Genomic DNA, 16115 nt, shown 5'->3' with positions numbered 1-16115 from the left:
TTGGGATCCTTTCGGCTGCAAGGGGCGATCAGGAGGTTTCGGGGGGGGGGGGGGAGTGGAAGAGGGGAATAAAGGCAATAAAAGCGTGGCCGGGGGTGCCCATGCTCCGGGCAGAGCGGAGCCGGCGGGGTCGGTGCCTGGGGGGCTCCCGGTGGCCAAACCCCCCCCCCCGGGAGCCCCCAGGATCCAACCCGGGTCCCCTCCGTGCCCCCGCTGTCGCCCGGGGCGGGGTTTGGGGGTGCTCCGGCCGGGTGGGTCACCCCAGCGGTCACCCCCTGCCTGATTCCAGCCTCGCTCCGGCTCTCTTTGCCTTTTTTTCCCTGGAATTCGCCTCAATTCCCGCTTGCCCCCCAAGCGCAGAGGTCCGGCCCGGGCGAGGGGGGGGCTGCTCCAGCCGAGCCACTGCAGTCCAGGAGCAGGAGAGGGGTGGGAAATTTCTGGAATCGCTGCTATTTTTTATTTATTCCCCCCCCCCCCCACCGCGCTCCTGCGAAGGGGCTGCACCAAGGGGGCTCACCAAGGAAAAAAAAGGGAATTTTCCCTCGATTTTCCCCTTGAAATGGGAATTTGGGCGTGCAAAAGCCAGGATAGCCGATCCCTTTAATAACGGGCTTTCCACAATTAGGGCAGGAGGCGGCAGCGGCGAATGTGGGGGCGCGCAGATCCTTGACGTGGCGCCTTATTTTGGGGGAAAAAACGCTGCTCGAGGGTGCGCCGCGCCTTTATCGGGGCACGAAACCGTCCGGGGGTGGTGGGAGGTGGGAAAGGAGCGAGGCAGCGAGGGGAGGAAGGGGGAAGGTGCAGAGCTGCCACCGCCAAGTCCTTCCCGAGCCCCCCGAGTTGCTGTTTTGCCTTTTTTTTCCCCTCTTTTTAAATTATTATTCCCTTCCCTCTGCATCTTGCGCCGTTCGTGGGGTGAATTCCGTGGAGCCTCCGCGGGAGGAATCCGCGCCTTTATGCGCAGTGGAAATAAATAAATAAACGAACAAATAAATAAATAAATAAACAAACAGGGCGGGGAGAGGGCGGCGGAGGCGCAAGTGCTTAAATTTACTCGCCTTTTGTTTTGCATTGTTGATTTTTTAGATTTTTTCTCTCTCTCTCTCCCTCTTCCCTGCGTTTAATTGCTTTAATTTATTTTATGCGCGCTTTGATGCTCAACATTATTTGGTGCTAATGAAAGAGTTCCAGTGCGCAGTAAAGTAATTGAAGGGCGGAGGGAGAACCTTAAAAAGAAAATAATAAATAAATAAAATCGCTAAAGGCATGGCGAAATGGAGCGGGTTGGTGCAAATTAGTTACGAGAAGAAAAGAATTAAAACCAGGAGTGGAAAGATTATTTGGGGTGATTCTGGGTTCTTTCCATCCCTCTTTTCTCTCTTTTATCCCCCCCAGAAATAACCCCCGCGCAATCGCAGAGGGAGAGAGGGAAGAGAGCCCAGCCCGCCTTTCCAGAGCCCCGAATATCAATTATTTCTCAGAATATTAGCCAAATCTACTGAAAAAGCCCCAGTATTTTGAATGATTGGCTGTCCCAAAGAAAAGGAGAGAAATTTAGGTGATAAATTGGGGTAAGAAAAGGATATTTCATCACATTTATTTCACCCGGGAAAAGGCCATTCCAAAAGCTGCGCTGTTTTTAATAAGCCGAAGAGGAAGGCACCCAACACGCTGTAGATTATTGGAGATCTCCTTTTTATTTCGAAGAATAATAATCACAGACGAAGGAAAATAATAATAATAATAATAATAATAATAAAAAAGCAACGGCCCGCCATTAAATAATCTGCTACTTTGATATACAACATTTGACGTAGCACAATATTAATTTCTCTTGGTTTTTTCTCTCTCTTTTTTTTTTTTTTCCTTTTTCTCTTTTTTTTTTTTTTTTTTTTTTTTCTTTTTTCTTCCCTGTAGAGGCTCGAACAACGAAGGGAACCCAGGTAAAAATACCCACAGACAAAAGAGCATCGCGAGGAGAAAAGAACCACAGAGGTTACAGGGAGAAGGAGGAATAATAATTCGGATTATGTACAGGACTACACGCGCTAAATGTAATTTGCATTCAGGCTTTCGGGTCACATTTTCTAAATTAAAGGTGCTAAACACGACCACGTTACTTCATACCCCCAAAAAAGTACACAGCGAAGTACAAACGGAGCTTTACAAATTACTGGTGCTAGAGGAAGGCTCACAGAGGAAAGAAATGTGTCTATCCTGACTCTAAAGCCACATTTAATAGGTAGATATTCTATTGTACAAAAAGAAAAACCAAAAAAAAAACCAAAAAAAAAAAGAGACTTTAATATAGGTAGTATTTTTTCTCAGTGTCATCAAACACAACGTATCACTCCTAGGGTTTTAATTATTTATGCGCTTATCATTTATTTTTATACATAGTCTTTTTTTTGTATTTCTTTTATTTTATTTTTAATGTGTGTGTGTGTCTCCCCCCCTTTTCTTCTCTCGTTTCCTGCATCCTGCATCTCTCCCCTTCTCACTCCTCCTCGTCCTCCTCGGCGTCTGGCTTTTCCTGCCCGCTGGAGCCGGGGCAGGCGCTTTTATTTTCCTTTTTCCACTTCATGCGGCGGTTCTGGAACCAGATTTTGATCTGTCTCTCGGTGAGACACAGCGCGTGGGCGATCTCGATGCGTCTCCTCCTCGTCAGGTAGCGGTTGTAGTGGAACTCCTTCTCCAGCTCCAGGGTCTGGTACCTGGTGTAGGTCTGGCGGCCGCGTTTTCTGTCCGTTCCTGCGGGAAAAAAAACGCAGATTGGGGTCAGCTGAGGGGTTCTGGGAGGTGGTTTTGGGGTTTTAAGTCGGTTTTTTGTCTCGGTTTTGCCTCTGGGCGCAGCCCAGCAAGAACCGCTCCCGCTGCAGTCCCACCAGGGGCAAAATCCTGCGCAACCTGGGCCAAAGTCTCCTTTAATTTTGAGGATTTTCCTTCTGCTCGAGGCTGTCCCCACCTCACCCTCGCTGTTCTCAGCCCCCCAAACCACCCCAGCTTTCATTTCCCTTCCTCTCGGTGCCTTTTTCTCGTGGTGCCCCCGAGCGAACAACAAAGTTCAGAAAGTTTCCTGCCCTCCCAGCCCCGGCCAGACTCCGAGTTCCTGCCTTCATTTTCATCCAGACACCAGAAATTTGGGATGTTTTGGGGGAAATAAGTGCGGAAACACAGGCGAGCGGAGCGAGAGAGACATCTGCTACCTCCACAAATCCAACTATTTGTCCTCTCCTAAAGCTGTCATCGGGATGCCTGCGTGGAAGGTGTGGGATGCTCTCAATCATTCCAGGGGATGTTTTGGGCACTTTAGGGACTTCTGGGCCTTGCAGAGGAGCTTCCCCCCCTCCAGGCTGCTCCTTTTGGGGGTGTGCAGATGGGAAGAGCCTCAGCTCTCACCTCAGGCTCGCCACCACCCTCCAGCTGCCTGCGAGCAGGGTTTGGAAAGGGCCCAGCTCCTGATTCTCCCTTCCACCCGACATTTCCTGGAGCCTGGTGGGGAATTATTCTACAACATGGTGTTTGTGATCGCGGGGCCGCGGTCCGTGTAAACGCTGCGTAGATCTGGAGTGGGACACGTTCTTCCCCGGAGCACCAGCCCTCGGCCTCTCCTCCACACATTCCACCGGACTCCTCTTCTCCTTCCTCACCCCTTCCCCCCCTCCACCAACCCCAGCCTTCTTTCTTCCTTTCTTTTCTTTTTCTTTCTTTCTTTCTTTCTTTTTTTTTTTTTTTTTAAAGAAGAAAAGATGCAGCCATTAAAAGGAGAGAGTGGGGGGGAAAAAAAAAAAAAAAAGGGCAAAATAGCCCGGGCTAAGCTGTAAAGTAAAAATGTGCAGGTCGTGGAATGCGGGTTGTAAAATCCGCTGAGGGGAGAGCCATAAACCGCTGCTGAATGGGGATGACAACTCTATCTCTGCTCGCCGATGAAATTCCACAAGCGGGATCGCGCACTGGGCACGAGGAACGGGAAGGGAAGGGGGGGCGGCAAGGCGGGGACCCCCCCTTTTTACGCCCCAGGTCGAGTTTTTCTGGTTTTAGGCTCAGCAAATCCCAGGGCATCCAGGTTTTGGGGTTGTTTTGGTTTTTTTTTTTTTGAGGTTTGCTCTCTTTCCAAAGCCTCTCCAGTGTTGATCCTCGCAGCGTCACCGGCTAAAAGAGGAGTGAGTGGGGGGGCTTCTTAAATCTAAAGTCGGATAAAAGCAGAGATGAAGTGTTTACGACCAGAAATATTTGGTCTTTGATAAATCAACTGTAAAAGCGGATGAGTTATGGAGCAGGTAATGGAAAGAACTGACCACCAAATAAGTGCCAGGGTAACTCCTGCCTTCATAAACCGCTCTGCATTGGCTGCTCCGCTGTTTTTCTTTTTTCCTCTGCTTCCCAGGGAGGCTGGGCCGCACTCCGCTCGCCCCCGAGCTCTCCTAACAAGCCCTCTCCTGGATTTTTCCGCCGGTGGAGAGCGGGGATGATGCTCTCAAGTTGCAATCCGGCGGCTGGAAAAGGAGCTCACGCCTGGTCCCCCCCGCTCCCAGGCGGGACAGCATCGCCTTTCTCCCTCTTTTCGGCATCCCAAGGGTGTGAGCAGCACCACGCGTGACCACGGACACGGCAAGGGCAGCTCCGGGAGGGGGGAGCCCGGTGTGGAGCGCCCAGCCCGGCCCCGGTGCGCTCCGGGCAGCCCGGGGGGAGCCGGGCCGCGCCGGGACCGCTCCCGCGCGGGAGAAAGGGATGTTTATTAATTGCTAATTGACATTAATACCCTGAGACGGAGCGCGTCGGGCACTGAAGGCAGCCCGGAGGTTTGGGACCTGTGCGGGGGCGGCGTGACCCGGAGTGGGGCCGCTCCTGGAGCCCTCCCAGCCCCCACAGGGCCACGCTGAGCACCCCAAAAGTGCCTCCCCCGAGGGTTTCGGGACATGACGTGCCCCCAGCTTTATCCATCCATCCCTCCATCCATCCCTCCCTCCATCCCGATCCCGGCCGGGCTGTCACCGCTTGGGGAGCGGGGTTTTCGTGGAGCAGGGAATGATGTGCTGCTGTTTCTGACATCGCAGCGCTCGGGACACCGCGAGGGGCTGCCAAATGAAGCTTTGGCCGTCTCAAAGAAAACAACCCGAGCCCGCAAAGCACCTCCCATCAATAGTTTGCCCCCGAACCCATCTCTCTATCCGCAGGGGGGTAGCGCAGCCTGTAAATACAGGAGGAGAAGAAGGGGCTGGCCATGATTTCTGCAGCTCCGTCTGTCCCCTCCGAGACAAACTGCCTTCTGCACGGCACAGACACAGCCCCGGCAGCACCGATAAATATTTAAAGCTAAAAGGATGGCTTTATGGCAAGGGGGGGGAGGGCTGGGGCGGGGGGGGGGGGGGTTGTGGCGGTGTGTGGCTCTTCCCCCTCTCTCTTTTGAAGACGCATTTTCAGTGAAACGTCATGAAAAGAGTTGGGGACAATTCCCCCCTCCCCCTCCGCCACCCCCCGCGCACGCCAGCAAATAATTTACACTCCCCCCACCCCCCAAGCCCCCCTCCCCTCCTCCTCCTCCTCCCCAAGCCCGAGCTCCTTTCTTCGGCGAGGCCGGGGCTTACCTGTGCTCCTCATCCAGGGGTAGATACGGAAGTTGCTGTCGCTTTGCAAATCTGAGTCCCTCTGGTCGGTTTTGCTGCAGTTCTGCTTGGAGGCATCACCCGGGCACATCATGGAGAGGTTTTGCTCGAAAGGGGAACAGTGCATGTTGAAGGAGCCGGGCTCCAGGCCGTAGCCCGAGGAATACATGCTGGGGGGCTGGGGGTGCACGGCGCTGCCGCTGGAGTAGAGCCCGGGCATGGAGGCGGCGAAGGGAGGCGTGGATCCGGCCCCATACCCCGCTCGCTGGGTGTTGGAGGCGAAAGCGCAAGAAGTTTGCTCGGGAAAGACTCCGGATGGGAAAACCGAACTTGCGGCTTGATATTTAGAAAATAAAGCATTCGCATAATACAATGAACTCATAATTTGGCCGGGTGATTTGTAGGTCGGGACGTTTTAGTGTCGGTTTTACGAGGTACCGTGATATATTACGGAATTAGAGTCCAGATTTACACCAAAAAGGAGCCTTTTTCCTCCCGGCCCCGGTGACGCGCGGGCACGTGGCTGCGCCGGCGCCAATCGCTGCCCGCCCCCTCCTCGGGGGCACGGGACTGTGCGGCTGGATTTATAAAATATGATAAATAATTGATGCGATATAAAACCCTCCACGATCTCTGCTGGAAGGGGTGAAATTGTGCTGGAGTCGATAAGCAACCTGTAATCAGTTTTCAGCTTAGAGCGAGGGAGAAAAGGGGGGGGGGGATTAAAAAAAAAAAAAAGAAGGAAAAAGGGGAGGGGGGTACCAGCACGTTGCTGATAAACCAGAGAGTCTCTCTCGGTCTCTCTCTGCTGGAGGAAAGGGAAGGGAGCTCTATTTATCCCTTTATTGATCCCGTCTAAAATTCCCTCCTTCGCACCATTTCCTCGGCTCCGAGCTACTTTTTTCACCAGACTGTCCATAATTCCCTCCCCTCCCCCCTTGACCCTCGCCCCCTCCTCACTTCCCTCCCCCCCAAAAAAAAAAAAAAAAAAAGACAAATGTCTCATTGATACCTAATAGTTTCAGGCTTCTTCCCCCCCCCCCGCCCCAAATGCCATTCAGCTCTATATCTAATTTATTCCAGTGCCACAGGCTTTGAGCCGCGTATTGAGCTGGCATTTGCTTTTCTTGTTGCGAAAAATAAAGAGTGTTCAGATCCCTTGTTTCGCGTGTCAGCGCTTCTGCGGGGCTCAATTACAGTCAGAAGTAAAACCTGACCAGCTGGCTGATTTGCTTTCTGCAGGAGAAGCACAGAAACCATCCAAAACGCGATCTGCCTCGAGTTTTTTCTTTCTTTTTTTTTTTTTTTTTTACGGGAACGTGGCGGCCCCGGCTGAGGGGGGGTGGGTGGGAGGGGGGGGGGTGTAGAGAGAAAGAAAAGTCTTGGAGGCAGGAAAAGCAGACAATGGTGGATGTGCGTGCGGGGTTTGTGCTGATTCTCCTTCCCCAAGGTTATGAGCATCCCCGCGCTCCTCCCCGGCCGTGGCAGGGCAGCTCGGGAGGGGAAGGAGCAGCTCAGCTGCGCGCCTGACAATGTGATTTTCACAGCCACAGCAAAGCCAGGAGCGCCCCGAGCTGCTGCTGCTGGGAGGGCGAGGAAGAGCCGGGGGTGGGGGGGGGGGGGAAAGAAGGAACAAAAAGGAGAGGGGAGGGGAAAAAAAAAAAAAAAAGAAGCAAAACCCAAGGCACGTTACCTTCAGCAAGGATTTCCACCCAGCATCCCAAGCTGTCGGCAGCCAGGAGCTGTGAGAAACAACAGCGAGAAGAGCAGGAGCCATCGCAGCTGCCCCGGCCCCCTCCCCTCGGCCGCGGCTCGCAGGCAGCGGCTCCCCGGCCCCAGCCCTGCCCCGGCCCCGGCCGCAGCTCCGCGGCCACGGAGGGGTTTGCTGGCCACGGAGGGGTTTGCCGGCCACGGAGGGGTTTGCCGGCCACGCAGGGGTTTGCCGGCCACGCAGGGGTTTGCCGGCCACGGCTGCGGCTCGCACACAATTGACTTTTATTTCCTTTCTATCCAAGTGGTCCTGGAGGAAGCGGAGCAGGGCGAAAAGAATGATGTCACGGAATTCTCGCTTGTAAACTTTATTGTAACTTTCTTCCGCCGCTTCCAGGTTTAGACAATAGAACAAAGTGATGAAAGAACAACAAAATATAGCATTAGTTCCCCCAATAAAGTAATTCACGTATACAGTATACATTCTTTTTCACAGTTAACCTAAAGATCACTTTACAACTTGCTTCACTGTGCGCATGCTAACTAAAGGAGAGAAAAACGCTTTTTTTTTCATGTATTTTTTTTTTACTTTTTTCCCTTTTTTTTTTTTTTTTTGGAAGAGACATTGAAAAATTGGCAAAAAAAAAAAAAAAAGGAAAAAAAACCCTAACCAAGGAAAAGAACAGGAGGGAAAGTGAAGAGAGAGAAAGAGAGAGATAACTATAGCATAAATAGGCAGTTTCATGTTGTTGGGATGCTTGTCTCAATAGCTACCTCCAGTACATACAGATAAACCACAACAAAAAAAGGGTGGGAAACAACAAACTAAAATTAAAAAAAAAAAAAAAATTAAAAAGTGCACAAATGTAATATCACGTAACTCCTATAGCGCTGAAAGCTATGTTAACCAACCCACCCCCCACCCCCGGAAAGAAGAGAGAGACAGAGAGAAAGACAGAGAGAGAGAGAGAGAGAATTTCACAGTCATGTTTTACATAAGCTATTGCGTTACACTACCACTAGTTAATAACTGGCAAAAGGCAGGAGAGAGCTCCCGACCACTTCTGCATTCTGCTCATTGTATCAAAGGATAATCAGGAAAGTGGTGCTTACAGCTATATTGTTTTACAGCAATAAAAGGGGGGGTTTTTGTTTTTTTTTTTTCCTTTCTCTTTTCTATGCACTGTTTTTTGTTTGGCCCCCCACCCCTCCCTTACATTAACTGCCATTAACGTGGGGCTCGGGGGCTCCTCCACCCCAGCAGCGCTTGCCTTTCAGTCCTCAAAAATCCTTTTATTTCTTGTCCGCCTTCTGTGCTTCCCCTTCCTCGTCCACCTCCTGGGCTCTTTCCATTTTCTGTTTTTCCAGTTCTTCCTGCTCGCATTTGCTGCTGGGAAACTTGTCTTTGTTGTTCTCCTTTTTCCATTTCATCCTCCTGTTCTGGAACCAGATTTTGACCTGCCTCTCTGTCAATCCCAGGGCATGCGAGACCTCGATCCTCCGTTTGCGGGTCAGGTAGGGATTAAATAGAAATTCCTTCTCCAGTTCCAGCGTCTGGTAGCGGCTGTAGGTTTGCCTCCCCCTCCTGCGTCCAGCGGCTGCTGGGGGATTGCAAAGGTTGGGGTGGGAGAGGGGGAAGGAGAGAAGGAGGTTGAGAGATACATAAACCAGGCTCGGGGAGAGGCACACACAGCTCCCACCCGCTCCCACCCGCTCCCAAACGCAGCCGCGGGCGGGGGGAGCGAGGAAAAGGCTCGCAGGAGCCAGAGCAGGAAGCGGGGAGGGCGAGGGAAAGGCTCCTGTAGGATATTCTAAAAGGGAAGATGGTTATAAAGGAAAGGGGTGCTGGTGGCAGGGGAAGGGAAGGGAAAAGGGGAGGCGGGGGGGGTCCCCCACCAGCCCACCCCGAGCAGCCCAGCTGAAGCTGCACTTGCACGCTGATTATCACCCCCAGCACAACAACAGAGCCCGGCTCTACGGGACCACGCGAGGGGAAAGAAAAGCCCCCAAAAATTAAAATAAAGAAAAGGCTGCAGCCCGGGGAGAGGCGGCAGCACGGCCGAGATCCCAAATCAAACGCCGAACAAAAATGAAGGGGCTTTTTAAGGCTATAAAAGTGCCATAAACTTTAAGGACTCTTCCTTCCACAGAAAGCCCGGCTCGCTCAGCCCCCAGAAGAAAAGGTCTCCTTCAGGGTAATTAAACTATAAAGCAATTTACAAGTGCAAAAGTTTACCCCCATAAAGCAGTAAAATACAGTCACCGGGGAAAGAAAAAGGCAGCGAAAGAAAGAAAGCGAGCAAAGAGGGGGCAGAAAGAAAAGCAAAAAAAAGGGGTGGTGGTGGTGGAGGGGGGGGGGTGGGGGCTACTTTATGGGGCTCAGGAAATGCCTCCTCGGCGTCCTTTCCATTTCGCCTCACCTTGCGGTCGCATCCAGGGGAAAAGCTGGGTCGGAGAAGGGCTCTGCTCCGAGCTCTCCGCCTCCTCTCCGAGGCCGCTGGCAGCGAGCTTGCAGTCCGTGTACTGCACCAAGTCCGACTCCTGCGCGCTGAAGAGGCTCTGCCTTTGCAAGGGGTCGTAGCCGTAGAAGTTGCCGGGGTCCCCATGGCACGCCACGGCGCAGGGATTCTGTTGGTAAGGGGAGCTGGAGAGTGAGGATGCTCCGTGGTAGAACTCCTGGATTTGGGGCGGGTGCTGGAAGGTGCCCCCCGTGCTGGGTCCGTACACCACGGTGGGTCTGCCCCCGAGATCCTGAGCGAACCCACAGTCATAGTAGTTGGGGCGCAGGGAGTCCCCGGTTTTGTATTTGGAGAAGAGTGAGTTGACAAAATAGGAGCTCATTTTAATTTCAATAAGAGTTTGCAGGAGGAAGGCGGCAAAAAAAAAAAAAAAAAATTTCCAAAAAAAATTATTAAAAAAAAAAAATACCCCACAACAAACCAGACCACGGGAATCTATTAGCACAAAAAAGAAAGCGCTAAGATGCTAAGCAACGACAGTTTGTGATTTCCAGGAATATAAAAGGAGGATATAATCAAAACTCTAAGCCTGCATGATATTGAATTCTTTCCTCCCCCCCCACCCCTTAAAAAAAAAAAAAAAAATCGCCACTTAAAGAGTTCTCGCTTTACATTTCCAAGAAGAGATGCCAGTTCATAAACAGTTTTCAGTGATTTACTTCAGCGCAAATGAGTTGTTTCATATTTTGCAGTGTCTTTTCATGATCATTTGCATCTATTACCAAAACCTCATCCTATTGGCTTCTCCTTACTCCACACGGACTCTGCACCGCATGATTGTGAAAGGAAGAGTGTGAGAGAATAAAGAAGGAAAAGCAAGCGAGGGGGAGCGAGAGAGGGAGACGGAGCGGGAGGGAGAGAGAGAGAGAGAGAGAGGGAGGGAGGGAGAGGGAGCGAGAGGGGAAGGGAGAAGGAGGTGGGGTGAATATACGGATTAAATATGTTTAACTACCTACATTAATGAGATATCGCTCGCCTCACAACAAATCACGTACCTAGACCACCCAAAAGATTGATTTTTGGGGAGTGTTGGAAAATTAAAGAGAAGCGCTCGCAGTCGTTAATTTCAAAATTTTAACGAGGCAGTTTTAGCCTTTTTAAATGTCAGGGTCGCTTTGGAAAACTGTAAAAGAACACGATTTAATTGCTACCAGTTTTAAAAGGTCCTATAAATGTAATTGGTATTTTAATACAAGTTATCAAATCATACAGCTTCTTACCCTAAACATATTTTAAAACAAACGAGGTAGTCATATTTAACATTTTAATGATCAATTTCCTTATTATTGATAAAGGTTTAACTATCGCATGAAGGGAATTGCATTTGTAATAGCCCCAAAAAAGGCTGTAAACTGTTTAACAAACTATAAAACGCCATAAAGCCGGGGATGTTGTTGTTGTTTATACCGCACTCCATAAAAGCCGTTAGGATTTTACGAGTCCGCTCCTCCACCGCTATAAACCAGAGGTTTCGATTGGACCCGTCCGCGTTCGCAGCGAGATGTGGAGGTGTCAATATTGAATTAAAATGATTATAGTTTTTCATATATAACATTGACTTCTTGCGGCTCGCCCCGCAGCCCCCTCGCTCCCTCCTCCTCCTCCTCCTCCTCCTCCTCCCGCACCGAGGACTTGCTCGAGATGCGGTCGGGGATGATTGGGAAGACGAAAAGTATCGAGGCTCTTTTCACCTCCAGAGCAGAAAACCTCCGTGCTCACAGCCCGCCTGGCCCCCCAGAACTTCCCGTTTATTTATTTATTTGCTTATTTATTTATTTATTGGTTGATTTCCCCCAGGAAAAACTGGGGGGAAGCGGGGGATGGGGGGGGGAGAGAGAGGAGAGAGAGAGGCGCTTTCTCTTTTATTGGCATTTGGTAACAACGGAGCCAAACTTGCCCCTCAGATGCCAGCGCTGCAATTTTCCACCGCCTAAACACACAGGGGGTAGATTTTGAAATTCATTTATCGCAGTCAGCAAATATCACCGAGACGTTTCTCAGTTAATAACGACTCCGAACCCTCCCAGCCCAGCCGCTGCCCCAGCCTGCCCGAGCCCCACGACGCCCCTCCAAAGCCCCTCTGCAATTCCAGCTGTATTTTTCCAGCTTTTCTTCCTTCAAGTCGCTCTTTCCAACCTCAATTTTCGATCTTTCCCCCCTTTGCCCAGCGTAGCTTTCTGCTGTTTCCCCATCACCTCCTCCTGAGCGGGGCTGGGCACGAGAAAGGTGAATTTAGGAGGGTTCCACTCGTGCCCGCCTCCGGCTGAGGGGCAATTTTCAACCTCCACAGCACGAAAAAGAGGAAAAAAAGTTGAAATGTTTGGGTTTGTCTGACTTGGTTAAAAAAAAAAAAAGAGAAAAAAGAAAAAAAAAGGCACTAAAATGATCAGTGGGGATAGGCAGGGAATGAAGAAAGGGAGAGAGGAAGAGAAAGAAAGAAAACAAAGATAGCAACGGAATACAACTTTAAACCCATCCTTAGAGAAATAATTTAAGTAAATACGCTTCCTTTATTTTGTGGAGGGATAATTTCAGCCGAGTCTAAGAGCCTTTTCAAGTAATTATTGCTGTTGGAGTACTTGCAGCGGTATAATTAAGGCTTTTCCCCCCTCTCTAAAAGACAAGTTAACATTTTATTTTTTCTCCACACTTTTATTGTCGATTGAGCAGATTTGGGTTTCATCTCGGAACATAAAAGCCCCGAAAATGGTGCACAGAAGTAAATAGAGCTTTGCAGCCTGGCGTGTGGATGCTGGAATATTCAAGGGAAAAAAAAAAAAAAAAAAAAAAAAAGGGAATCGAGTAAAGTGATTTTCGAAAAGAAGTTTCTTCTCCTGTGTGTATTTACAGCCGCGCCCTCCTCTCCTGAAGTTTGGGAAGGGAAAAAGAGCAGGAATTCCCGTTCCTGCGCCGACCCCGGGAAGTTGTTGGTGGAAGTTAACATTTTTATCAAGTGCAGTAGAATTTTATGGTCGTGATGCGCTGGTAACTCACCAATGCCCCAGAAATCAATGGCTGATCCTAAATCATCGCCCGTACTGTACTCGGCTTCCCGATGAAAGGAAAACGTTTCCATCCCAAGGAAAACCGAGCGGGGCCGGGTGTGAGTGCGTGGGGTGGGTGTCTGAGAGAGGTAATTTATAAATACCCAGCGGAGGAAAGATTTATTAGGAATTCATAAAGAAAAGGAAAAATGAAGGAACCTCAAATCCTTTCCTAGGTAAACCTCGAGTTTGCTCTGCTCTGCCTCTCGCCGAATGCACAGGGGCGAGATTTTTCTTCATTTCCCCCATTTATTTCTGTTTGCGCTCGTATTTCATCTGATGGCGTTGGAGCAGAAGTCTCGAGATGCTGAAACTTTGCCTCTTAAAATAATATTTCCCACCCTGTTCGGGGCGTGCGGGTTTGAATTGTCCCACCCTCACCCAAAACGCTGATTTTGGAGCGACGGGAGCGGTTTCTGATGGAACTTCAGAGAAATATTCACTCAGAAAAACAACCCCAGTTTATACCAATCTGAAAGAAAACCCATCTTGAAATTATTGCCGCCATTTGTAGCTGAAGAATGACAACATCTGAATAATTTTTTGCCTCGCAATTCCGAGGAACCAAAGGCCAAGATAGAAGGGAACTCGTGGAGTTAAAAGTTGACGATATTGCTGCCGCATTAGTGGTGTATTTACATGTACCCCAAACCGCGGTGGCTTAAGAGCATTTTGGGTAAATTTGCTCGTTTGTGGCATTTAAAAATATTTCTAAAGCTGTTAAGTGAAGAATTTAAGCAAAGAGCACCAGCCATGCCAAAAGATGGAGCAGCCATACCAGAAATGAGGGATTTAACTTCTACAAAAAACAAATGCTCTTGTTTTGTTGCATGGTTGGTTGTTTTGGGTTTTTTGCTTTTTTTTTTCTTTCTCCTCGGTGGCTGGGATTATAAAACACATAAAATATCGAGCCGGGGAAGCGCAGATCATCCTAACGGCCGAGGGAAAGAGCCGGGGAAAAAAAAAATATTGTCCCGGTTCTGCGCTTCCCTTTCTCCCCGAAATCTTCGAGCCACTCTTTTTCCAGCCCTGCAAACGTAAATCTGCGGGATCGGGATAATTTAAGCTGTGCTCCCACCTCCACCCCGACCAGCAGAAGACAAAACCCGGCGCTTTTTTATTCCCCTTTAAACGAACATTTAGCAGAGATGCTCGCCCCACCTCTCACCGCATCTCTGCCGCTGCGTCGTTGCGTTATTTTTCCCCTTCGCAGCCTCGCATAATTTACCCTCGATAAAAAAAAAAAAAAAAAAAAAATAGATGTAAGCTATAAAACCGGCAAAATAGCCGTAATTAACCCTATATTTTATGCGCGGGGGGTGCCGGTAATGAAATCAAGGTGTTTGCGCGGAGCCCCGCGGGCGGGCGCGGAGGGGGCGCCTCTAACGTGGAGCAACGGCTCCACCTCGCGGCCGCGCGCGGAACTGCAGGCGGAGATTTCTTCTGGGGGGGGAAAAAAAGGGGAAAAAACATCAAAATAAGAAGTCCCGCTCCTCGCTGGGAGGACAAAAAGGATCTAAAAAAACCCAAAGAGAGGCGGAGGAGAAGAAGAGGGAGAAAATGCGAATTAATTTTTTTTTTTGTCCCCTCTTTGCCCGGCCGCGCGGGAGTTTTCTCCTTTTCTCCAACTGCACCATCGAGCGCGGCAATAAAAAAGAGGCGAAGTGGGTTTGCTTTTGAAACCCGCTATTGTTTCAAATTCCGAGACTAAACAATTGGTCATTCTGCTGCCGAGGAGGGGAGGGGGGGAAAGGCCGGGGCTGTAAAGTCATAAAGAGCTTCCCCAGCCCAGACGTCTCGCCAGAACTTTGAGTGTGTGAGCCTTCTGTGCGCGGTGGTGGTGGTGGTGGTGTGTGCAGGGCTGGGCGTTCGGGCAGCCTGGAATTGCTTTAAAGGAAAGAGAAAGAAATAAAAATGAAAAAAAAAAAAAGGGGGGGAAAAGTAAAGAGAAGGAAACAAACAAACAACAAAAAAAAGAACAAAGGGAATCATCCAGAGCGCTGGATTTTCACGGCATCTGCAAGAGAAGAATAAATTAGCAAAAGTCCCTCCCCACCTTTTCTCTTCCCCCCCCCACCCTTCTTATTTTTTCTCAACTGTCCCCTCCCTTAGGGAAAAGGAAGAAAAAGAAGAAAAAGAAAAGAAAAAGAGGGGAACTTTGTGGCTGAGGCAGAAACCAGAGCATTTACGCGTCGGGCTTCCCCACATTCCCAAGTCGTTGGAGTAATTTAGGAGTTCCTGAAAGTTTTCTTGCACTGTTTCCTTTACAGCCGTTTAGTTCCTTAACCTTCAGAAATTTATACCCTATAAAGTTTTATAGCGGTCATATTCTTTTATTGCAGCACACTGCACTGAATTTTCCTTTTTTTATGACAAGTTACTTCCCTTTCTCTCTCTTCCCTCAGTAAGCTCCAAAAATCTTCCTTCTTTTGTTTTCTTTTCAGAGCTGCCCCAAAGAAAGGATTTTTTTTTCTTTTCTTTTCTTTTTTTTCTTTTTTTTTTTCTTTTCCCTAAAGAAGTGAAATATTGCCCTTTGGAGTGGCCCTTTATGTTAAAAATTAGTGGGAAAGAGCCTCTCGGTTCTGTTTCTCACTACCTGCTTCCTGCGGGGCTGAGCAGGTCTCGGGGTTTGTTTGGATTTTTTTTGGTTTTAGGGTTTTGTATTTTTTGGTTTTTGTTTTGTTTTGTTTTTTTTTAAATATAGAGATAAAACCACTTTCCAGGCACTGGTGTTTCTTCATGAGCAATAAAACGTCAAACGAATTTCGAGAGGGAATCACAGGAATGGCTCCTTGAGCCCTCGGAAAAAGGAACCGCGTGTCAAATCCGAGGTGATGCCAAGCGGGGAGAGCGGGGTGGGGTTTCCCCGCTGTTTGTTTTGGGTGGGTTTTTTTTGGTTTTTTCTCTGGCCAAGTTTCCCTTGGGCCAGAGGGGAATAAAGCGAGGAAAGGCAAAGAAAGCAAAACCACGCAGAGCGTTTTCCCTCAGGCTGAGGGGGGAACAGAGGGCTCAAACCTCCAAAAGTAAGAAATAAAGACGCAAGCAGGAGAGAAACGCAGCCAGAGATCCACAACCTCGGATTTCAGAATTAAAAATAATATTAATTACGAAAGATCAGACGCGCAGCAAGTTTGGGTGGGACCCAGCAAACACTTGCTGCTCCAGAGTGGAATTATTTCCACTTCTCCATCACTGATTTTTGTCAACCGAACCCCAAAATGATGCCCAGAACGAGC

The 16115-nt window shown here is 49.5% G+C and overlaps 2 protein-coding genes across 4 annotated transcripts; both read right to left on the bottom strand.

The window, feature by feature from the left end:
* Positions 1-1676: 1676 nt before the first annotated feature.
* HOXB7 (homeobox B7) lies at positions 1677-7405 on the bottom strand. 2 transcript variants are annotated; one of them, XM_068996784.1, is made up of 3 exons: positions 7300-7405; positions 5589-5871; positions 1677-2751 (listed from the first exon to the last, which is right to left on the bottom strand). In XM_068996784.1, exons 1-3 carry the CDS (start codon positions 7381-7383, stop codon positions 2498-2500), a joined length of 621 nt encoding a protein of 206 aa, XP_068852885.1. In that variant the 5' UTR covers positions 7384-7405; the 3' UTR covers positions 1677-2497. The 2 variants fall into 2 exon arrangements, with proteins under 2 accessions (XP_068852885.1, XP_068852884.1); XM_068996783.1 differs by lacking the exon at positions 7300-7405 and having other exon boundaries at positions 5589-6466.
* Positions 7406-7668: 263 nt separating this feature from the next.
* Positions 7669-10685, bottom strand: HOXB8 (homeobox B8). 2 transcript variants are annotated; one of them, XM_068996779.1, is made up of 2 exons: positions 9737-10685; positions 7669-8917 (listed from the first exon to the last, which is right to left on the bottom strand). In XM_068996779.1, the coding sequence occupies exons 1-2, from the start codon at positions 10155-10157 to the stop codon at positions 8610-8612; spliced, it is 729 nt and encodes a 242-aa protein (XP_068852880.1). In that variant the 5' UTR covers positions 10158-10685; the 3' UTR covers positions 7669-8609. The 2 variants fall into 2 exon arrangements, with proteins under 2 accessions (XP_068852880.1, XP_068852881.1); XM_068996780.1 differs by having other exon boundaries at positions 7669-8914.
* Between the last annotated feature and the right edge of the window lie 5430 nt (positions 10686-16115).

The sequence above is a fragment of the Aphelocoma coerulescens genome, chromosome 27 (genome assembly GCF_041296385.1).
Source record: "Aphelocoma coerulescens isolate FSJ_1873_10779 chromosome 27, UR_Acoe_1.0, whole genome shotgun sequence".
In the NCBI taxonomy this organism is placed as follows: domain Eukaryota; kingdom Metazoa; phylum Chordata; class Aves; order Passeriformes; family Corvidae; genus Aphelocoma; species Aphelocoma coerulescens.
This window is presented reverse-complemented; position numbering and strand designations above follow the sequence as displayed.

Bases quoted from the DNA above. Each gene is read 5' to 3' on its own strand.
- HOXB7 (XM_068996783.1), bottom strand. From the start codon at position 5,988: ATGAGTTCATTGTATTATGCGAATGCTTTATTTTCTAAATATCAAGCC. The intron at 2,752-5,588 runs GTAAGCCCCGGC...TTTTTCCCGCAG, and splicing joins CCCCTGGATGAGGAGCACAG to GAACGGACAGAAAACGCGGC.
- HOXB8 (XM_068996779.1), bottom strand. From the start codon at position 10,157: ATGAGCTCCTATTTTGTCAACTCACTCTTCTCCAAATACAAAACCGGG. The intron at 8,918-9,736 runs GTGAGGCGAAAT...GCAATCCCCCAG, and splicing joins CCCCTGGATGCGACCGCAAG to CAGCCGCTGGACGCAGGAGG.